The 23676-nt window shown below is 49.8% G+C and overlaps 2 protein-coding genes across 2 annotated transcripts in view; both read right to left on the bottom strand.

The window, feature by feature from the left end:
- CELA1 (chymotrypsin like elastase 1) overlaps positions 1-6830 on the bottom strand; it is a 28670-nt gene extending 21840 nt beyond the window's left edge. Inside the window, exons 1-2 of the mRNA XM_040488101.1 lie at positions 6825-6830; positions 771-779 (exon numbers count right to left, since the gene is read on the bottom strand). The gene's annotated coding sequence lies outside the window, so the exon portion shown is untranslated. The remainder of the gene's footprint in view (positions 1-770; positions 780-6824) is intronic.
- The window catches only part of GALNT6 (polypeptide N-acetylgalactosaminyltransferase 6), a 47139-nt gene that overhangs the window by 6321 nt on the left and 17142 nt on the right, over positions 1-23676 (bottom strand). The window contains exons 4-12 of the mRNA XM_040488095.1: positions 23184-23356; positions 11819-11968; positions 10523-10757; positions 8213-8330; positions 6617-6817; positions 5979-6110; positions 5067-5168; positions 3894-4046; positions 2284-2391 (exon numbers count right to left, since the gene is read on the bottom strand). Coding sequence (XP_040344029.1) covers positions 2284-2391; positions 3894-4046; positions 5067-5168; positions 5979-6110; positions 6617-6817; positions 8213-8330; positions 10523-10757; positions 11819-11968; positions 23184-23356 — 1372 coding nt within the window. The remainder of the gene's footprint in view (positions 1-2283; positions 2392-3893; positions 4047-5066; positions 5169-5978; positions 6111-6616; positions 6818-8212; positions 8331-10522; positions 10758-11818; positions 11969-23183; positions 23357-23676) is intronic.

The following is a 23676-nucleotide window of genomic DNA, read 5'->3' as shown; positions in this document are numbered from 1 at the left end:
ATGGCCTGCCTCATGGCTACCTGGCTCCACCGTTCTAGGCTTTACAGAGACCCGCCAGTCAGAAGTGATCGGCATGGAGGGATGAGAGAATGGGAAGGCTGATGGCTAGGTGTCTAGCGTTCCTGTGGTGTGGTGGAAGGAGCGCTGGCTCAGCCGGCATTCCAAATCAAGTCTCAGTCTCCGCTCCCGCCATCCACTAGCTGTGGGACTACAGACAAGCCCCTTTATCTCTCCCTGCCTCTACTTTCTCATCTGTAAAATGGGCAAGGTGGTTCCCCTCCTGTCTTTCTCACAGGGTTACCGTGCAGATGAAGTAAGCTAAAGGATTCTTGTTAGGGTGCTTTCTGTAAATTACTCAGCTCCAATATTCGCAGGGAGACTGCTGCAGACCTCTGTACTATTTCACTAGTTCTGTGGCTGCTCTACATGACCAGGGACCCAGGACGTGGCCTCAGAGGTACTTTTCTTGAACTCAGCATTGCTGCCCTGGGCCCTACCCAGCCTGCCTTCCCTGCTTGGAAGTATGTTTCTAGGACAGAAGGCAAGCTCTATGCCAAGTATCACATGTTCTGAGTGTTTCTTCCATCAATGTGGAGCAAAGAGAATGGGCTCTGTGATGCTGCAAGGAATAGGAAGGTCCTGCCTTGATATCCACTGGGTTTACAAACCCATCTTTATACTCGACATGGAAAACCTGAAAGACTCCACCAAAAAACTGCTAGAACCGATACATGAATTCAGCCAAGTCGCAGGGTATAAAATGAACATACAGAAATCGGCTGCATTTTTATACACCGATAATGAAGCAACGGAAATCAAGCAATCGATCCCATTTACAATTGCACCGAAAACCATAAAATACCTAGGAATAAACCTAACCAAAGAGGTAAAAGATCTATACACTGAAAACTATCTAAAGCTTACAAAAGAAATTGAAGAAGACACAAAGCAATGGAAAAACATTCCATGCTCGTGGACTAAAAGAACAAATATTGTTAAAATGTCGATACTACCCAAAGCAATCTACACATTCAATGCGATCTCTATCAAAAGAACACCAGGATTCTTCACAGAGCTAGAACAAACAATCCTAAAATTTGTATGGAACCAGAAAAGACCCCAAATGGCCAAAGCAATGTTGAAAACAAAACCAAAGCTGGAGGCATCACAATTCTGGACTTCAAGCTGTATCACAAAGCTGTAATCATCGAGACAGTATGGTCCTGGTACAAAGACAGACACATAGATCAATGGAACAGAATAGAGAAGCCAGAAATGGACCCACACATGTATGGCCAACTAATCTTCAACAGAGAAGAACAGCCAATGGAAAAAAGACAGTCTCTTTAGCAAATGGTGTTGGGAAAACTGGACAGTGACATGCAGAAGAATGAATCTGGACCACTGTCTTACACCATACACCAAAATAAATTCAAAAAGGATGCAAGATCTAAATGTAAGACAGGAAACCATCTAAATCCTGGAGGAGAGAACAGGCAACAACCTCTTGGACCTCGGCCACAGCAACTTCTTACTAGACACGTCTCCTGAGGCAAGGGAGACAAAAGCAAAAATGAACTATGGGACCTCATCAAGATAAAAACGTTCTGTAAAGCGAAGGAAGCAATCAACAAAACTGAAAGGCAACCGATGGAATGGGAGAAGATATTTGCAAATGACATGTCGGATAAAGGGTTAGTATCCAAAATCTATAAAGATCTTACCAAACTCAACACCCAAAAATCAAACAATCCAGTGAAAAATGGGCAAAAGACATGAACAGACACACATACACATTTATTCGAGCCTGACGCGGGGCTCGAACTCACAGACCGCGATGTTTACTTATTTTTGAGAGAGAGAGACACACAGAGCACAAGCAGAGAGGGGCAGAGAGAGAAGGAGACAGAATCTGAAGCAGGCTCCAAGCTCTGAGCTGTCAACACAGAGACCGATGCAGGGATGGAACTCACGAACTGGGAGATCATGACCCGAGCTGCAGTTGGATGTGGCTAAGCCAACCAGGTACCCATTAACTTGGATTTAAATTAAAATTTTAAAAAATTATACAAAACTTGTGGAAAAAGTGTTTAATCACCAAGAAATGCACATTAAAACAATAATAAAATACCTTATTGTACTTAAAAAAAAAAAAAAAAAAGAAACCCATCTTTAAGGCCTACTGAGAAGCTGATAATCAGGTTCTCAAACATCAAGTTCCCCAAAGTCCTGTTTCCTGAGAGGCTTGTGGGAACTCCTGTGGGGGTGATGAGGAGCTTAGACGAAGAGCCAGTGCTGGTGGGGGTCACTGGGATTGCAGGAGGCCATGGCTGGCTTTTTGTTCTCAGATGTCAAGCAGGTACCAGATCCTGAGTTCCTGATTAACTGGTCCTAAAAGATGACACAGCAAAGGGTCAGCCTGGGCCTCAGATCTCTAACGGTGCTACTAGGGGGGAATTAGACAGGGGGCAATAAATAAAAAGCAAGGGAAATGCAGCAAGGCCCAAAGAGGACATTTCCAAATTTCTTTCTTTGGATGCCAGATACCCTGATGGGATGCATTCCTGAGTTTCCACCTGTAGCCAGTGTCAATTCCCCACTGCTGGCTTCAGCCTGAGCGGCTGGACTAGAGGAAGGCAGGACCGTGGGGCTAATGCTTTCGAGAACCCCTCCTCTGGACGGCCAGGCTCAGAGCCCTGAGCCGCTGCTGCATACCCCCACTTTCTGCCTTTGATCATATTTTGACTCTTCCCTTCCGTGCAGGCCCAAAATTAGGTTCCTTTTCCCCTAAGCCAAGGCCTAAAGATTGGGGTAGGGTGGGTTATGGAGGCTCACTGGCGGTGCTAGTCTGGGACCAGTATTGTAGAGATGACATTCGGTACCCTGAGGCAGTGTGGTGTACTAGAAAGAACCTGTGCTTTTTTTTTTTTTTTTTTAAACGTTTATTTATTTTTGAGACAGAGAGAGACAGAGCATGAATGGGGGAGGGTCAGAGAGAGAGAGGGAGACACAGAATCTGAAACAGGCTCCAGGCTCTGAGCTGTCAGCACAGAGCCCGACGCGGGGCTCGAACTCACCGACCGCGAGATCATGACCTGAGCCGAAGTCGGCCGCTTAACCGACTGAGCCACCCAGGTGCCCCAGAACCTGTGCTTTTAAGCCAGAAGGATCTTGGTCTGAATCCCAGGCCAGCCATTTACTAGTGATGGGGCTCGGGCCAGTCACACACTTGCTGAGCTCCAGCTGGCTCACCTAGACACGTGGGGGCACCACCCACTTGGGAAGAGGGTCTGCAAGATTACCCACACCCAGTGTATGTACCGGCACACGGAGGCCAGGCAGGAACCATAAATGACTTCACCTTCATCTAGCTGGGTTCGGCCTAAAAATACTGGAGCCACGACAGAGATGGCCATGAACCACAACTCCTAACCCCAGCTCTCTATCAGCCGGAACTAAGACTTCACTGGACGCTACCTGGGCCCTGAGGACCCTGCCTGTGACCGAGCCCACTTTCTCCACACTCCCTCTGTCGTTTTTTTTTTTTTTTTTTAATTTTTTTTTTAACGTTTTATTTATTTTTGAGACACAGAGAGACAGAGCATGAACGGGGGAGGGGCAGACAGAGAGGGAGACACAGAATCGGAAGCAGGCTCCAGGCTCTGAGCCATCAGCCCAGAGCACGACGCAGGGCTCGAACTCACGGACCGCAAAATCGTGACCTGAGCCGAAGTTGGACGCTCAACCGACTGAGCCACCCAGGCGCCCCTCCCTCCGTCGTTTTGATCCACCACACGGCATCTCAGGCACAAGGTGCAGAAAACGAGGAGGGGGTGGGGGGCAGTCGCGGCCTCAAGTTCTAGATTCCAAGCCTCCCGGGGCTGCTGACTCACCTGGGTCAATTCCCACTCCTCATCCTTGGGGACTTGGCTGTTTTGGCCAGTGAAGTGACAGCTCCGCAGGCCCAGAGTGCCGGCACCGGCGTGTAGACACAGCTGCTTCGCGATGTTATGGCGTAGGTCCCTCTGGGTTGTGTACTCAAAGTACTAGGAGTCAAGACAAGGGGAGGCGAAGAGTTTGCCCACTACCTTCCGGGGCCAACCGCCCTAAGATTCCAGCCAGAGATGACCTCTGAGGGAAGAGAGTGACTGAGTGCCAAGACTGCCGCGATCCCCGCGCCACCTTCGGGTCTCTTACCGTATCGAGGCTTTACCGGAATAATCATTGCTTAAGATTTTTTCTTTAAAATCATTAAAAACTGAACTCCATTTTACCTGCGATCTGTGAGATCGTGGGCTTGATATGCTAGTTCCTTGGTTTAAAATTAAAAAAAAAAAAATGCTCGCCAACGTACCACCTCAAATCATCGCGCAGGCCAGCGGTACAGGAAATGGCTTATAATGATTTTGTTTGGATTGCGTATGTTGGCAGCCTGTTCAGTGTCCCTTGCCTTGCTTTGGCTCCGTGTCAGGTGCCTCTTACTTACCAAACACTGAGGGACTGGGGGGGGGGGGGCCCCGGGGGGGGAGGACTGAGGACTAGTTATTGCTCAGGGAAGCTCTGGACACTGGAAAGCACGGGGTACATTCCCAGGATGCCAGGTTACTGTGACATGTCAGTAGATGGTTGTTTTGGGGTCACTGCTGGGTGACAGAATCAGAGCTTCTGGGCAGGGGAGGCTTTGAAGCAGAGCGCGGGGGAGAGCAAGTGCTCAGAAAGTTTCCACGGTTCCTCTCAAACTTCGCTCGGTAGCTGGCACCCTCCAGAAGGCCTTCCTGATTGACAATCGTCCCCTCCCACTCCCTCTCTAGCACCTACCACTGATGCCCAGTGCTCCCCAGATGTCCCTGCTTCATCCTTCAGACCTTGTCTGCCTGCATCATATATTCCCCCTCGGACTGGGCGCTTTCTGAGGGCAGGGGTGGTATCTCCTCCTTTCCCTGGATCTCCCCGACCCCAGTCCTCAGGAAAGGATGATTCTGAGCGGAGAAAGGGGTCTGTGAAAAGAGGAGTTGTTCAAGAAGCAGGCTTCTCTGGGGCCTGCCCGGTAAGGTGCGGCTGCGTACCTGGTTGCCACCAAGGCCGTGGCAGGTGTACATGATGAGGGGTTTCCCCCCATGGTTGTTCTCACCCACATCCAGGCACTGATCGACGCCAAGGTTCCTGATCTGCAGAATGGTGAGGACAGAGGGGAACGAGGATAACACAGTTAGGAATTTTCTGGTGTGCGGTGTGGGGCTCAGCTGGAATAAATTTGCAGGGCTGGATTTCCCCTCTGTGATTTTCCTCCTCTGCTCATCAACCCAGATGCCAGGAGCTCATAGCGAAGTGAGGGGCTTCGCCTAAAGGCTGGGCACAGGCAGGCTGGGCAAGCTCCCGGGCTGCCAGGTCTCTTGGGAGAAGCCCCTCAGCATGTGTGAATTTCCTTATGAGCAATGGTTCTCAAAGTGGGATCCCCAGACTGTCAGTGCCACCTGAGGACTTGTTAGAAACGGAATCTCTCAGGCCCCATTCCAGTCCTACTGAATCAGCATTCTGGGGGGGGCGGGGCGGGGGGACAGAGGGAGAGAGAGAGAGACCGAGGGAGAGAATCCCAAACAGGCTTCATGCTCAGCGTGGAGCCCGACGTGGGGCTCGATCCCACAACCCTGGGATCACAGCATGAGCCAAAATCAAAAGTTGGATGCTCAACTGACTAAGCCACACAGATGTCCCAGCAATCTGTGTTGTAACATGCCTTCCAGGTGATTCTGATGCAGGTGAATGTTTGAGAACCACTGCTTATGGGCTGTTTCCCCCTTGCAAGGTTTGAGCTATCTCTAGAAGCCCCAAAGTGGCCTTCCAGTACTCCTTTGGATAAAGGAGTGTAGAGAGTAAAAATCAATTCTTGTTTGCCATCCGTCTGTGGGGTAAGTGGTCTCGGACCACTCCCCGGGCTTCTGTGATGATGGGTGGGCAAGCTGGTTTTTAAGACTTACAGCTCCGTAGAAGGTGGGCTTCAGGTCGGGAACAAACATCTCTGGGTAGATGTTGTGCAGGAACCACGAAAAGTTGCGACAATGTAGTCGTTCCTTCAGCTGCAGTCGTTCCGAAATGTCACCGAAGGATTTCTGTCAACCGAGCCAGCCCCCAAAGGGTGAGTACCACCAGCCTTGACCTTCTTATATGGTTGAAGTAGGCAAGAGTTTCTGGGGCCACTTTCTCCCAGAATGGGTCTCCTGCTCATCCCTGCTCAGATCCTGTTGGGGCTACTGGCTTAGCCCCACATCTAAACCCAAGCTCCCTGTCTTGGCTTTGGGATGCCCACCCATAGCTCCCCTCCTCCTGCATCTCCTGACTTTCCTATCAGTTTCCTCCCAGACCTCAATTCCGAGCCTCTCCGAGCAAAGCCCTTCTTAAAATGCCAAGACTCTCTAGGCGGGACCAACAAAAGCTCCTCCCATTCACTAGCCTTCAAAATCTGGCCTCTCTGGGCTCTAGCTCACAGGGTCTGAGGGGTAAAGGGAGGCACCAGATGGTAGCGATGGGTGGGCCTCCACCACTCAGCCCTTGACTATGGTCTGGGATTCTGCACTTCTCTTCGCTCAAACACGTCCCGAGCACCATTTCCTCTCACCTCTTGGGCCATCTTTGCTGCCTGCAGATTTCTCCGATAGAAGATCTCCTTGTAGCTATCCATCCAGACCTCAGCCAGGCGCACTTGGTTGCGAGCAATGACACTGATGCCCTTGGGGAAGGTGTGAGGGCTCTTGGTGCGGAACACGTGGCCTACCACAGAGCAGGGGATGATCTCCATTTGGCCCCCACACTGCCACACCTGCCACAAGAGGACACCAGATAGGGCCTTCAGGGGAGTAGTGGGTCACTGTCCCCTCCCCCAAGTAGCTCTGTTCTGTTCCCAGGGTACTAGGGTCCCAGGTCTAAGAACTCAGGGCAATGTTGCTCTCTCTTCCAAGGGGGGCAAAAAAAAGGACATTGACCAGGATTCTTCCTAGGCCGTGACTATGCAATTTCTAGCTCTAGTGTTAGTTCAACTCCGATTTAAGCAAATGGAGATTTGTGGGGTCCTGAGGGTTGTCAGGGCCCACTGTAGAGAAAGGACAGTCGCCTGACTTTGTGTCTGAATACCTCCTCTAAGCTCTAGGCACTTGGCGTGTTGACCTGGGAATGCTGAGTTTATCCGCTCACCCAGGCGTTACTGAAAACTCAAGCTCCCTCAAACCAAGAGGCTTGTGACCCCATCAGAGCCCTGGCGCATCAATCATAGCAAGGGTAGTCAACTCCCGGGTGCGCTGTGGTAGTCGCCCGGACTTCTAGCACATTAGCTGCCTAGGGAAGAGACTGAACAGAGATCTGAGGCTCATGGATGAACCTGCAATCAGAATCTTCTGATTCTGGTGACTGATCTGGCGACCCTTCTCTATGCCAGTGGGCTGGTTTAAGACATCCCTCCCACCCGTGTCCTCTCTTTCTTAGGTTTTAGATTAGTAAGCATGTTGTTATTCGTTTTAGTATAGCAGCGGCAGAGCTCCATGACCACAGTCACAGTCACACAGGCATCAATGATGTGATTAATCTGTGCAGGCACGGCGAGAGGTGACTTCATGAACGAGCTCATCTACTTGCTAATTACCTCTCCCCCGGTGCGGGGATCTGTGTGGATTTCACGGAGAGGGAATTCTTTCTTCCTAACCTAGTCCTGAGTTGCCTTATTCCTGGAATCCCTCAGAGTTCTGGGGTCCATGAGAGTTTGGGCCGTCACCTTCAGTAACACAGAGCTTTCTGAGCAGAGGGTAGGAAACTTCCAAGGCTACCAGGGCTTGTGCCCTCTAACTTGGAAAGGGAAACCCGACTTTTCCTGAGAAAGGACAGCGACTGCTGACTGCCCTGTTCCACCTTCATGCTCCCACTTTTCCCACAGACCTCACAAAAGATGTCTCCAGTCCCCAGGTGTCCAGGTCCTTTACCACTAGTATCCCTTCTCTCTGAGGAGGTCTGCCCAGTAATTTGGTCCACGTTGTCCAATCTGATTGCCACGGACGGGGGTGGGGGAACAGAGGAAAGGGGACAGACACCAGGACAGGAAACAGCCACCCTTCTAAGTCCACCTCCAGATGTGATATCCCCGAGGCTGCCGCTGCCTGAGAGACAGGGCCTCAGGCTGTCCCCCCGGGACACCGTGGCTCCCCCATGAAGCCCTCTTCACTCTCACCCGGAAGGACATTTCCACGTTCTCCCCTCCCCAGATCTCCATCTGATTATCATAGGTACCGATGTGCTCAAAGTAGGACTTGGAGATGGAGAAGAGGCCGCCAGCAAACGTCGGGGATCTGGGGAGACAGAGGGAGAAGCATCTTTTGGCAGGGACGACGCGTAGAAGCCTGGTGCGGAAAGCTGAGGACCCAGTGTTAGCTAAAGCCCGGCCACTCCCTGCCTCCTTTCTTCCTTCCTGGGATATGCAGCCCCTCTTCCATGGACTCATTCCTTCAGCAAATATTTACAGAGCTCTGTTGTGTTCTTTCCACCTTCTGGGACCAGGTCAAGGAGAGATGTGATTATCATCACTCCTTCTGAAAGGCACTGATGCGTTCGTTCAAGGTAGGATCTATTAAGCACCAGCCACCAGGGCCCATGTGCACGTTAGTCACGCAGCCTAGAAAGCTCTCACTGTCTGAGAGCTCAGTCTAGAAGCAGACGGCAGAAGCACCATTGTCTGCTTTGGGGCAGCAAAGTTCCTAGAGCACAGTAGTAACTCCGTTATCAGAAGCTGGGTGAAATGGTTTTTGGAAATAGGATTCAAACCACGAACGAACGAATATGACCTGGATGGACCCCCTTCTGTTTCAGAATCCCCAGTCCTTTCTAGGGATTAGAAAGGCGTGTTAGTAGGGCCTAGTCCTTCCGCACCAGAAATTTTAGCTTTCAGGAAAGCTGCCAGCTGCTTTGAACAAAGGAAACCGGTAACAGGTGCTCCTGGAAACAGAGTAGGAAGTGAGGTGAAATTAAGCTCAATTTGGACTAACGGGAGCATTTGGAGGTTCCAAGGAGCTTCTGGCTTTCAGACAAAGGCAGAGAGGTACAGATCCACTGTAGGGGAAATTGGTAGAAACGTCCCATTTCTAGAATTCAGATACCACGTTGCCATAAGACAGGCGGGGCCAAGAGTTGAAGGCAGGGTCGGAGCCTGAGGAAGACAAGGGCAGGAGTCTATATATAATCACTAGCTGTTGGCATCTGCACCCTGGCCAGCCTGGCTTGGATAGGGCTTTGCTGCCCTCAGTGGGCGGCTCCATGTGCTACAATCAAGCATAAAGATCCTAAAACCTTCTCTATCCACCTAGAACCTATCAAGGTGCTTTCTATGCAGCAGGGGCTCAGTCAGTGCTCACTGGACTGATTGGTCAAGGAGCCTGACCTTAGTGTTACCCTATGGATGCTCTCGCCACCCTGAAGTAGGAGTTGGCTACCAGAGCCACTTTCTGGAAGGACTTTCAATCAGGAGTCCTGCTCAGGTGGGCCTTCTGTCACTGCTTCTGACCTCTCCCAGGCATCCTAAGCCATCCCAAGTAAGGCCTGGAAAGCCTCAGAAAGCCCTGGGACTCAGGTGAGCACTTCGGAGCTAACCTACTTCTTCTTGAGGGTCTCCCTCAATTTATTTATTAAAATAAAATAAACTTGTGGTCTCTAGCAACACCAACCGGCAATCCGGAGAGGGAAGGGCAGGAGGTGAATGAGGGGCAGACCTAGCTGGGCATTAAACAGAGGGTAAACTTTTAAGCATCCACCCTATAGCTCAGGGGTGGGCAAACTATGGTCTATGGGCCAGAGCTGGCCTGGCTTCACAAGGCTCTGGGCAAAGAAAGGTTTCTACCTTTTTAAATGGCTGTTAAACGAAAGCAAACGAACAACAAGAAAAAAACCCCAAACCAACAGAGAGTAACGTGCAACAGACTGCATGCAGCTGGAAGGTCCTAAACTATACGCTATCTGGCCCTTTACCAAGAAAGTTCAGGGCGACTGTACCCAACTGCAGAACACTTGTCCATTTTCTTTTAATACGTTTTCAGTCTTTTCAAAGGTGGTGACCTACAAGGGCTATTCAACAGTGACCTCTACCCACCATCTCTCAGCACCTCTGCAGGCGCCAGTCACAGCCTTCCACGTGTGGGGAGGAATAAACAGAGAACCTACAGAAAGCCTTCGGTCAGCGCCTGGCACACACTAAGTGGTGAGGAAGAGCAAGCAGCTACGGCGTGAGGCAGCGCGCGGTATTGCAGTTAGCAGCATGGGCTTCAGGTCAGGCTGGCCACGATGGCTTTCCTATTCCACCAACTGCTAGCTGCCTAATCTGAGGCTGATTGCTCATCACTAGGAGGCTGTACAGCAGCCCGTACCCACCTCAGAGGGGGTGAGGATTAAGGAAAATATGTCAAGTGCTTCCTAGAGTGCCTGATAAATGTGGACGTAAGACGGTCCAGGTCCCCCGGGGCCGGCGTGGGGCTAAGCAGGCCATGGTCCTTACTTGATGGGGTAGGTCTCATCTTTGCGCCTCTGCTTCTCATGTGCGGGCAGAGCCTCCCAGCCAAAGGTCAGACTCCAGTCAAAGTTGCCACGGCTGTGGACCCTGCCCCTCGGGACGGGCTTGGAGAACTCGAAAGTGTTCAGGTCGATGGTGACGATGTCTGGGCTCACCACCACCGTCTCGTCCTCAGCAATGCGAGCCAGGAGGGGCTCCAGCCAGCCATGGAAGCACTCGCCTGCAAGCCAGGACCGGGAGACAGCAGTCAGGGTCGCACCCACAGCCAAGCCCAGGCCCCACGCCCGCAGGGAGACTCGGGAGGACGAGAGAACCTTCCACACGCTCCCTAGTGTTAGAGAAACGTAGGCAAGCTCCACAGCTATAGGAAGCAGAGAGAGGTCTCCCGAGACCCTCCTCTCCGGCCCCCGCCCCCAACCAAAAGGCGGAGGTAACTCTGAAGAGAAGGATGGAGGGCTGGCGGGGAGTAACATGGTCAACTCAAACGATCCAAAGCACAGGGAAGGCCCCAGATGGGTGACTTCAGGGTTTCTAACTATCCACTGTGTGGATTTCAGAAGGGGGTGTCTCCTGTCCCAGAGGGACCACACCCCAGGCTCCAGCTCCACTTGTGGAATAATAATCCCTTTCACTTGTCTGGCCCTTTGAGATCTTCAGGGAACTGCATAGATTACTTTATTTGGAGTAGTAAATCTGTTGGTGAGTATGGTCGACACCCTCCTTCCCACTTTACAGATCAGGAAACTGAGGCGGTTAGTGACAGAGTCAGAAGGCAAACCCAGGTGTCCTGACTCCCAGCCTAGAGCTTTCCCTAATACATATCACCACTTCTAGGGAACAATTTCTTTCCAGACAATGGCGGGGAGGTGTTTGGGTTTGGGGCAATGGTGGGGGGGGACCTTTTTGTCCCCATGTGGCCCTGCGGGAAAGCTCCACACAAACCGCTTCCCAGGGGTGATGGGAGGCCTGAGGGGCTGAGCTCAGAATGAGGTACAGAGCAAGCAAGGGAGGGAGAGAGGAGTCTGGGGCTCCAGAGCACAATGCCAGCAATTGTGGGGTCACCGTTGTTTTAAGGCCATGGGTGCCTGCTGGTTAAACATCCTTGGGATTGGGACGAGAAGAGGGCACGAGAAGCTGAAGTGAATCCCAAGCCACCTCCAGTCCCAGAACGGCAGGGGCCTCGGGGATGCCCCGGCCCTGGCTCCTCAGTCCACCAGGGGGCGGGGGAGGGGAGCAGACACTCCCCCACCCCCACCCCCTACCAGGTCCCCCCATACTCACAGTGGGCGTCCAGGAAGGTGAGCACCTCCGCCTGCGCCACGCTGGCGCCCAGCAGTCGGGCAGTGATCAAGCCCTTCCGCTCCTCCTGCCGCACCACCCTCACGATCTGCAGCTTCTTTACGTACTGCTCCAGTTGTTCCTTTAAGTACTCTGGAAGGGACAGGGGCATCGGTGCCAGCTCACTGCCGTGTGGCAAACCTAACCCCCCTGTGAGCGCCAAGCCGGGCGCTTTCAGGCCCCCAGCAGGCCTGAACCCCTACCGACCTAAGCAATTCCACGGGCGCCGAGGATGGGAGGGGGTGGAAGGAGGAAGTCCCGTGTGTGGCCAAGCAAACCCTGCCACCCCGAGCCCACCGCGCGAGGAGACTGGCTATGCCGTGCCAATCCTGTGCCTGTTGACCTAGGAACCTTCCCTAACCTCCGAGCCCGGGCCTCCGAGCTGTGTTTCTTTGGTCTCAAATCAAGTTTAAACTTCCGACAGAGGCTCCCAGCTGCCCCTTGGTCTCTGCATCCTCTGGGTCACCATGTCTGGGAACCGTGATTCCGGCCTCCTTTCCACACCTGGAGGTTGTGGCAGTCATGTCTCGGTATCTAGGACTCCCCGTCTCCCAGGCTCCTCTGAGCGAGCCGACAGGTAGAGCACACACCAATGTCGATTTCTGGCTTGCTGGATCAGCAGCCAGAATCGTACTCGAATCCTCTCTATTTCCTCCTCTGCGTGGAGGAATCATTAAGAAGATGAAAAGACACTGAGCCGCTTTTCAATCAAATTTAAAACCAGGTACCAAGGGCCGGCCCTGTGCTGGGCACAACGGTGAGCCTGTTGCCCAGGGAAGTGGCGATTACAGGGCAGGTAATCAGTGACCTGCCAGAGCAGTGCAGGGCTGGGGGTAGCCTGCAGCCGATGCAATCATCCTGGATTTGGGGAGAGGTGGGGAAGGCTCTCTGAAGGGAGGGAGGGACGGCTCTGCTGAGATCTCCAGTTCCTTCTGAGTGCGGGCTTACTTCACAACCCTGTTATCCATTCTGAAATCCTCAGGGCTTTAAAAATAGCTCTATTCTGAAACAATCCATCCTGAAACCTATTCCAGATCCTCCTTATGTCTTATTAACTGCTATACTGCAGTGGCCTACAGTTTCAGAAGAGGAGGTTGAAGGCAGATGTGACAGATGAGTGTGTCCTTTCTGTTTTGGGCTGTGGGATCAGCCCAGGGCTTAGGCCTTGCTTTACCTGCAGTGTTATTATACAAATTGTGGGGCCCCAAATCAATTTTGGGGGTGTGTGATTGATATCTCTCTCTCTCTCTCTCACACACACACACACGCTATGCCCAAATACCTGAGCGCCTACTATGTGCCAGTCATTGAACCAGGTGCTTGCACGTTGACTTTCTTAATCTTTTCTGCGAAGATTAAAATGTTCTGAAATATCGAGTACTGTCCCTGATGTTTATAAGTCAAAATTAGCCTCACTCGGCAGCTTGAGTCTAGCACTCACTCAGCAAACACATGCTAACACACTGCCCAGGTGTCAGACGTTATCCAGGGCAGAGTCGGGCCTGGTCCGGCTCTTGCCCTCAAGGGGCTCCTAGACTCATCATCTAACCATAGCCCCAAGGGTCGGCTCTAACAGGGAGGAGGAGGGAGGAACCCCAACCAGGAGCCTCACCTTCTCAGCATGGCTGATGTTTCCCCTTAGGGCTTAACTACGCTCAGAGGAAGTTCATGGTGGTGGAGATAACCCAAGGACAAAACATCACAGGAAGTGGGTTTTGTGGTAAGAGACTGCAAAGTGCTGAGCTGTGAACCCCACGGGGTGCTGAGCTCTACAAAGCCCTTCTCCCACGCCTTCCTTCCAGTCTCAGGTGGTTAGGCTGGACCTGGGGAGTCTGAGCATCATCCTCAGGCCCTTCTAGGGGTGGGAGACAACTCCCCTCCTTCCTGTCATACCCTTGGGCCCACTGGACACATGCCCCAGAGATGAGTATAGCAGAGCTGAAGGTGGAGACACAGCTGAGCCCATCCATACTCTCTTATGTCCCCTAGATGTTATCCTCCTAATTCAGGTTCAAAACCCCACCACCCCAACCCAGCTCCGTTCCTCATGGCTGGAGTCTATGAGACCCCTGTGACCTCTAACACACCTGCCTGACTCAGTCCCATGGTTTGAAATACCATCTCTCTGCAGATGGCTCCTAGGTCTTTTTCTCTCGGCCCTGCCATCTTCACTTGCATGTCTAATGGAACTACAAACCTAACACGCCCAAAATGAAACTCCAGATTTCCTCCCCTCTCTAGTCTCCCCATGTCAGCCTGTGGTAGCGGCATCTCTCCAGCTGCTTTAACCTAGGAGTCATGCTGGACTCTTCCCTCTTCTCACCCACCACAATCAGTGCATCAGCCAGTGCTGCCAGTTCGTTCTCTCCACCCCCACGGCCACCCCAGCAATGATGTCTTAGCTGGCCTCCTGGCCTCTACTCTACACCACTCTTTCCAGCCATTCTTGACATAACAGCCGCAGTGAGCAGCAGAGTTATCTCTTCAAACTATAAATCAGATCATCGCACTGCTGTGGCTTAAAATTGCACTTAAAGGGGTGCCTGGCTGGCTCAGTTGGTGAAGTGTGCAACTCCTGATCTTGGGGTTGTGAGTTTGAGCCCCATGTTGGGTGTAGTGCTTACTTAAGAAAAAAAAAATGCACTTAAAAACAAATCTGAACAGTATGGGGGCTCCTCAAAAAATTAAACACAGAATTACTCAAGATCTAGCAAAGGGTGGATGAATCAATAAACAAATGTGGTATATACAAGCAAGGAAACATTCAGCCTTTAAAAGGAAGGAAATTCTGCCATAATCAATTGAGATTTACCCCAGGGATGCAAGGATGGTTCAATATATGCAAGTCAATCAACAAGATACACCACATTAACAAAAAGATGGTGAAAAATCATACAGTCATCTCAATAGATTCAGAAAAAACATTTGACAACATTTAATATCTACTCATGATAAAAATTCTCACCATTAAGTCAGTAGAGAGGGAATATACCCCAACACGATAAAGACAATACATGACAAACAGACAGCTGACATTACACTCAATGATGAAAAGCTAAAAGCTTTTCCCCTAAGATCAGGAATAAGACAAGGGCACTCTCACCACTTTTATTGCACACAGTACTGGGAATCCTAGCTGCAGCAATTAGACAAGAAAAAGAAATACAAGACATCTAGATTGGTAAGGAAGAAATAAATCTGTCACTGTTTGCAGACACGATATTGCATATAGAAAACCCTAAAGACTTCACCAAACATCTATCAGAACTGATAAGGGAATTCAGTAAAATTGTGGCACACAAAATCAACAAACAGAAATCTGTTCTGTTTCTATACACTAATAATGAAATAGCAGAAAGGAAAATCGTGAAGACAACCCCATTTAACACTGCATCAAAAAGAACAAAATACCTAGGAATAAATTTAACAAAAGAGGTGAAAGACGTGTATTCTGGAAACCATCAGACATTGTTGAAAGAAATCAAAGATGACACAAATAAATGGAAAGATCTACCATGCTTATGGGTTGGAAGAACTAATATTGTTAAAATGTCCCTACTACCCAATGCAATCTTCATTAAAATACCAAAAGCGTTTTTTTCACAGAACTAGGACATATAATTCTAAAATCTGCGTGGAACCACAAAAGATCTCAAATAGCCAAACCAATATTGAAAAGAATAACAAAGATAGAGGTACCACAATTCTAGATTTCAAACTATACTGCAAGCGATCATGTTCAAAGCATAAAAACAGACGCATAGATCAATGAAACTGAACACAGAGCCCAGAAATAAACCCATGCTTATATGGTAAGTCTATGACAAAGGAGGCAAAAATACACAGTGCAAATAAAATAGTCTCTTCAATAAATGGTGTTGGGAAAGCTGGACAGCTACATGCAAGAGAATGAAACTGGACCGCTTTCTTACACGGTACACAAAAATAAAATCAAAATGGATTAAAGACCCAAATGTGAGACCTGAAACTATAAAACTCCTAAAAAAAAGACACAGTAATCTTTTGGACACCAACTTTAGCAATATTTTTCTGGATATGTCTCCCCAGGCAAGGGGAACAAAAGCAAAAATAAACAAGTGGGGCTACATGAAACTACAAAGCTTTTGCACAGAGAAGGAAACCATCAACAAAATGAAAAGGCAACCCACTGAAAGGGAGGAGATATTTGCAAATGATATATCCAATAAGGAGCTAATATCCAAAATATATAAAGAACTCCTATACCTCAACACCAAAAACCCAAATAATCTGATTGATTAAAAAGTGGGCAGAGGACCTGAATAGACATTTTTTCCAAAGACAGATGGCCAACAGACATATGAAAAGACACTTAACATCGCTACTCATCAGGGAAATGCAAATCAAAACCACAATGAGATATCACCTCACACCAGTCAAAATGGCTAGGATTAGAAGACAAGAAGTAAGTGTTAGTGAGGATGTGGAGAAAAGGGAGCCCTTAAACACTGTTGGTGGGAATGTGCACTGGTGTAGCCACTATGGAAAACAGTCTGGAGATTCTTCAAAGAACTAAAAATACAAGTACCAAATAATCCATTAATTCTACTTCTGGGTATTTACTTGAGGAAAACAAAAACACGAATGCACCATTATTTGTGGCATTATTTACAATAGCCAACATATATATGGAAGAAACCTAAATGTCCACTGAATGATGAATGGATAAAGATGTGATATATATACACAATGGAATGTTGCTCAGCCATAAACAATCATGAAATCTTGCCATTCGTGATAACCCAGACGGACCTAGAGGGTATCATGCGAAGTGAAATAAGTCAGTAATAGAATGCTAAGTGAAACACTGTCTGATTTCACTCTTGGGGAATCTCAAAATCAAAACAAACAAACAAACAAACAAAACAACAGTAACAAAAAAGAGAAAGACTCATAGACACAGAGAACAAACTAGCGATTGCCAAGGGGAGAGGGGTGGAGGAACAGGTGAATAGGTCAAGAGGATTAAGAGGTATAAACTTTCAGTTATAAAACAAATAAGTCACAGAGATGAAATACAGCATAAGGAATATAGTCAATAATATTGTAATAAATTTGTGTGGTGATAGATCGTAACTATGCTTATCGTGGTGAGCATTTCATAATGTGTATAACTGTCAAATCACTATGTTATAAACCTGAAACTAACAAAATATTCTATGTCAACTATACTACAATTAAAAACTTAATAAGGAAGGAAATACTGACACATGCTTAAACACGGATGAATCCTGAAGACATTATGCTAAGTGGAATAAGCCAGAAACAAAAGAAGAGATAGTGAATAATTTCACTTACGTGAGGTACTTAGAGTAGTCAAATTCATAAAGAAACAAATGTGGAATACTGGTTGACAGTGGTTGGGGGGAGGAGGGAATAGGGAGTCATTGTCTCATGGGTACAGAGTTTCAGTTTGGGAAGATGAGGGAGTTCTGGTGATGGACGGTGGTGATGGTTTCACAATAATATGAAGGTATTAAATGCCACTGAATGGAGGGGCTCCTGGGTGGCTCATTCAGTTAAGTGTCCGACTTCAGCTCAGGTCACGATCTCATGGTTCGTGAGTTGGAGCCCTGCGTCGAGCTCTGTGCTGACAGCTCAGAGCCTGGAACCTGCTTCGCATTCTGTGTCTCCCTCTCTCTCTGCCCCTTCCCCACTTGCACTCTGTTTCTCTCTGTCAAAAGCAAATAAACATTAAAAAATACTTAAAAAAAATTTTTTTTTCAACGTTTATTTATTTTGGGGACAGAGAGAGACAGAGCATGAACGGGGGAGGGGCAGAGAGAGAGGGAGACACAGAATCAGAAACAGGCTCCAGGCTCTGAGCCATCAGCCCAGAGCCCGACGCGGGGCTCGAACTCACGGACCACAAGATCGTGACCTGGCTGAAGTCGGACGCTTAACCGACTGCGCCACCCAGGCGCCCCTAAAAAATACTTTTTAAATGCCATTGAATGGCACACTTAAAAATGGTTAAGATGATAAATTTTATGTGATGCATATTTTACCACACATACACACATGAAAAATCCAAACACTGACCACTGTTTACAAAGGTCTTGGGATTCAGTTTTGCTCATCTTTTGAGCTCACTTCGTACCGGTGTTCTTTTTGTCTCCTTGCTCACTTCTCTTCAGCCACGCTTGTCCTATTTCTGCCCTATTAACACACCTAGGCTGAAGGCCTTTCTAATGGCTGTTCCCTTTGCACGGGACCAGAGTAGCCTTTCCTGGCTACCTTGACTAAAAGAGCTCTGTAATTATTCACGAGCTTATTATCCTGCATCTTTTCTTTTTTTTTTTTCCCCTCTAATTTCTTCATAGCCCTTATTACCCGAAATTATTTATTTTGTCTTTCCCATTAAAAAAGTAAGCTCTAGGGGCACCAGAGTGGCTCAGTCGGTTAAGTGTCTGACTTCAGCTCAAGTCGATCTCACGGTTCGTGGGTTCGAGCCCCACATCAAGCTCTGCACTGACAGCACAGAGCCCGCTTTAGATCCTCTGTCTTCCTCTCTGCACCTCCCTCACTCATGCGCACACATGCGCTCTCTCTCTCTCAAAAAAATAAAAATAAAAATAAAAATAAAAATAAAAATAAAAATAAAATAAAATAAAGGGTGCCTGGGTGGCTAAGTCGGTTAAGCTGTGGACTCTTGGTTTCAGCGGGGGTCGTGATCTTGCGGTTCCTGAGTTCAAGCCCCACGTTGGGCTCTGTGCACATAACACAGAGCTTGCTTCAGATCCTGTCTCCCTCTCTCTGCCCCTCCCCCACTTGTGTTCTCTCCCTCAAAAATAAAATGTTAAAAAAATTAAAAAAAAGAAAAAGTGAGCTCCAAGAAGATAGAGACCTTGCCAACCTGTTCACTGCTGTACCCCCATGGCCTGGTGCCTGGTAGATAACTAAAAAAAATACTTATCGGGGCGCCTGGGTGGCGCAGTCGGTTAAGCGTCCGACTTCAGCCAGGTCACGATCTCGCGGTCCGTGAGTTCGAGCCCCGCATCGGGCTCTGGGCTGATGGCTCAGAGCCTGGAGCCTGTTTCCGATTCTGTGTCTCCCTCTCTCTGCCCCTCCCCCGTTCATGCTCTGTCTCTCTCTGTCCCAAAAATAAATAAACGTTGAAAAAAAAAATTAAAAAATAAATAAATAAATAAATAAAAATAAAAAAAATATTTATTAATAAGCAAATCAGTGAATGCCGCCTTTATTTACTGTTTTCTTGTGGGCTGTCTGTCCCCCTCTTCCTTGGCTTCTGAAAAATCTAGAAAAGAACAAGAGAAAGCCTTTCTTATAGGGAGGACTTCCTCACTAATTTTTCCTGTTTTGTTTTTATTCTGTGTTCATGCCCATCTGTGTTTTATTCAGCCTTCAATCTAACTGCAACTGGGAGGTTTTTCTTGATGAATCCATTTGGAAGGATAAAAGGAGAAGTAAACGAGTGTGACACCCCATGGGAATATCCTACAATTCACGGGTCCAGATAGAACATGTGGACACAGGGCCGTACCTTCAAACCTAAATCAAGATTCGCTGTCGGCCGCTTTCCATTTCCAGGTGTAAGGAGTAGACTGGCAGATGAAATTAACATGTGGGAACAGAATTTCTTTATGGACAGAAACGGAAGAAAATATGGAAATGGAAATCTTCCCAGAAAATCCAGGACATAGAGTTACTACGGGGAAGTCTTCTTATATTATAAAACATGGACAGAGGTAGGAGATAAAGGTGATAAAGCAACTTTACCTGTTGAAATACACACCTGAAGTTGTAATTCAACTAAAATCAGAGGCTTTGAATAGTTTCTGACTTGCATTGCTTAGGAGTTTAGGAGGCCACGAGACGACCTGCTACTTCAGTTCTGAGCGGCAAGTGGAAGTGAGGGAACTCTTGGGCTAGACCAAAGTGCTCCCCAAATGTCTCCTTCCCTGGGCTTCGCAGTGTATTTCCTGACTTCAGGGCTGCCCTTCACCTGCTTCCCTTCCTACAGCACCCCCTGCTGCCCAACGGCACCTCCTAACTCCTCTCTCCGTGAGCAACTTGCTCACTGAGAGTCCTGTTCATTTCCTGACTCTCTGGGTCCTAAGTGTGTCTGATTTCCTCCCATCCATCTAGCAAATTCCCACAGGATGAAGGTGGAGGTTCTCTCCCCCTCCCCCTCCCCGAGGGGCAGGGCAGGACTTTCAATATAGGGATGCCCGGCTGGGGGCACAGTAGACCCATGGGCCTCGAGGGCCAGTTTCGAGAAGCTTGTAGAGCGTGCCAGACCGGGAGTGGACCTGGCAGCTGACCTGGCCATGCAGGAATGAAATATGTGCCTGGGCTTCAGACTCCAAAGTGGGAAAGAAAAAGTTCCCCAGCCTGGCACCAGGCCTCATCTCCCGCACCCTAGTATCAAATGCCTGTATAGTCATGGCCATAAATCTGCTGCCAGGTGCCTGGGTAGAAGGGCAGGAGAGCATGGACATTGTGTTTCAGCAGAGACACAGCCCTTGTTTGTGCGTGTGTAATGAGAACCAGTTAATCTGATCAAACGGTCAAACACGGGAAATTGTATCCCGCGGTGGACTGTGGAGATTTCTGACCACGGATCTGAGTTTCTTCCTTTTCCCTGCTGATCTGAACGTTGAAAGTATGTCTAAGAGTCCGAAAGCCCTCAGGGTGGGGTTGTTTATCGTAGGGTCCACAAATTCCCTGGAATCCCCTGCAAAAATGTGGGTGTGTGCACACTGATGTAGCAATTGTACACTATTCTAGGGAGGGGGCATAGTTCTAACAGATTCTCAAAGAGGCCAGGACGTAGAAAAATAAGAATGACTGCCTTAGTTTTTCAGGCAGGTGATTCTGAGATACTGGACCAGGCTCTGAGACAACCAGAGAGAATGGGAGCATGCATCTGGTGGCCGGCGAGGGGCAGGCCCTTTGGAGGAGCCACGGGGGTTACTGCAAAGTCCATCCTACCAGGCATAGGCTGCTGTGCCATTCATTCATTCATTCATTCATTCATTCATTCATTCATTCTTCATCAGAGAGAGCACAGGCAGTAGAGGGACAGAGAATCTTAAGCAGGCTCCGAGCTCCACACCCAGTGCAGAGCCTGGCAAAGGGCTCAATCTCACAACCAGGAGATCATGACCTGAGCCGAAATCAACGGTCAGATGCTCAACCGACTGAGCCACCCGGGCACCCCTGCTGTGCCCTTTAGACACCACCGATGCCAGGCTGGCCTGATGTTACTTGTCTTGCCTGGTCGGAAGGGTTGTCCTTTACGGACGCCCAACATTCTGGGTGGCAAGGTGAAACAGTTTGGAACTGCCACCGCATGTGAGTCAAGCTCAGCAGCTTCTGCGGGATGGGCAGCACAGGGTTGGGGGGGAGAAGGGTTTCCTGTTCGAGAGGAAGGGCAGCTGGTCCACCTGCTCTCGCTCCAACCATTCCATTGCTACCGAGTTTCCCTGCAGGAATCTATCGAGATGCCCCTTCCATCTCTGCTAAACTCTTTGTTCCTCCCTTCTGGAAGACCGATCTCTAGCTCCTTGTCCACTAGACCCTCCCGCTGCATTCCTGAAACGGGCTCGGTCCTTGCTTTGTTAAGTGCTGCTGCCAGGTGTCTGTTCTCCCCGGGGAAATGCGAACACCCTGACTCAGCGGGGCTCACACTCAGTTCCTTCTGCTGCCTTCCCTGGCCCTATTCCATTTTTTTGGCATCAGTCCTACTCGAAGGCAGGAAGGAGACTGGGGAAGGTAAGGGGACAGCGGCTCTACTGGAACGGCCCCCGGGCACACACCGGGAAGTGTGGAATCAGTTCCTGCCCTTGAGAAGGGAGTGCGGGCCCTGGAGGCCAAGCTGGGAGAGCCACAGATGGCTGTGTGCCGCAGAAGGAGGAGGAGAAGATGCCCAGTGCCACAGTCCCTGTCCTCTTCTGGCCCATCATCCCACTCTCGGGTGACTCTAAGAACTTCCTCCCCGGAGTTGGGGTCCTCTGCCTCCCTTCCTGACACTTTCCCTCCCCCCAGAACGGCCACCCTTCTAAGACAAGGTCATTCTCCAGCTTAAACACCTTTATTGAGTCCTCTTTTTATCCTAAATACTTTTAGCATGGCACCAATTTCAATGCAGCATCTTTTATAGTGTCATTTCCTACAACGAACCTAAGCTTCGGCCATGGCAGACCTCTCAATTTTTCACAAACACACCTGCCACACACCTATGTCTCTAGAACATTCTGCTACGCCAGTCTCTCTTCTAGAAATACCCTTCAGTGCCTCTTCTCTCCCTAGACACTCCTGCCTAAGGGCCCAGCTTCAATCTGGTCTCCGCTGTGGACGGTCCTCGGCATGCCATGCAGAGATACCATCTGGCTAGGTGCTCCCACAGCGCAGCGTTCCCATACAAAGGGTGAACCAAAACTAATGCTTACGGAGCCCTTCCTCGACACTAAGCACTCTTTGGCACACGGATGGTCTCATTTCTTCCCTATCTCTGATTCCTCGCCCAACACGTGAGGGAGTCAACGATCTTCATTTTCAGAAGAGGAAACGGAGGTTCAGAGAGGGTAAGTATCTTGCCCAAGGTCACAGAGCTAGGAAGAGTCAGGGCTAGGATCTGATTTCCTGGGTGTCAGACCCTCAGGTCCATGCTCTTTCATGCGTGTTAAGGCCGTGATATGGGCTGTATGCGGCCGTGACTGGTGTTATAAGAGGCCATCTGACCTGTGGGGGTCGTTGGCCTTCTCACGGCAAGATCTGTCCCATGTCATTCGCCACTGCAGCCCCTCTGCCTAGGTCAGTGCCGGGCAGCGTATTCAGTGGATGTCTGCGGAACTGCTTTGAAGGGTGCAAGTTTGGAGAGCAACCTCACCTACCTCTTACCAACTACCGCAAAGAGAGCTTCCGAGGTAGATTCTCCCAAGAGTAGAAGAGGACTTTAGCAGGTAGGAGACAGCGGGGAAGGCCCATCCCCACCGTCTGCCCTGACTTCTCCCCGCATTTCTGACAGGGGGTTGGGCCTGGCAGCTCCAAGGGAGTCAAAGCTCTTGGAGCTCTTTGGCTGAAGTGGGAATAAAGTCCAGGCTCTAGGAATGTGGTCTACCTGCCCCCTGTCCCCTACCTTCCTGTCCCTCACCTGCCTTCTCCCTGCTCCTGGACTTCATGGTGAGCAGTGACGCCAGGCAACAGGTGGTGAGGGTGCCTGCTCCCTGGAGAGAACCTGCCCTCCTTCCCCGAGGACCAGGGGAGGCACTGGCCCCCTCCCCGGGGCCCCCTCCGGCCTTACCGTCGGTGCTGGCATCATCCACCAGTATGATCTCCTTCAGCAGGATGGCGGGGCTGGTGTGCAGGACGCTGTACACGGTTCGCAGCAGCGTGGACCAGGCCTCGTTGTGGAACACAATGATGACGCTGGTGGTGGGCAGTGGAGGGCAGCGGCGGAATTTCTGGTCGACACACCTGGACAGACGGAAGCATACAGATAGAGCTCTCCAGGTCCCCGGGAGTTCCAGGGGCGGGAGGGCTCTGTCCGTAGGTTTTCGTAACCATCCTCTGCCCTCTGCTGTGCTTGGGCATGGCTGTTCCCTGTTCCTGGCTTACTCTGGTTTTCTACCTGCTGTGAGCCTCTGCACAGGTCCTAGCCGACCCACTCCAAAACCTGTCCGCCCCACAGCTGGCTCCGTGCACCAGCCGCCATGCAGAGGGGCTCCCCTGCCCGCCCCCCCCCACCACCCCCACCCGGCTTCTCTCATCTGCTCTAGGACGTTCCAGGGCTGACT

This window comes from Herpailurus yagouaroundi, unplaced genomic scaffold (genome assembly GCF_014898765.1).
Source record: "Herpailurus yagouaroundi ecotype Mexico unplaced genomic scaffold, PumYag 166, whole genome shotgun sequence".
In the NCBI taxonomy this organism is placed as follows: Eukaryota; Metazoa; Chordata; class Mammalia; order Carnivora; family Felidae; genus Herpailurus; species Herpailurus yagouaroundi.
The sequence above is the reverse complement of the archived record's forward strand: the minus strand, read 5'-3'. Positions and strand labels throughout refer to the sequence as shown.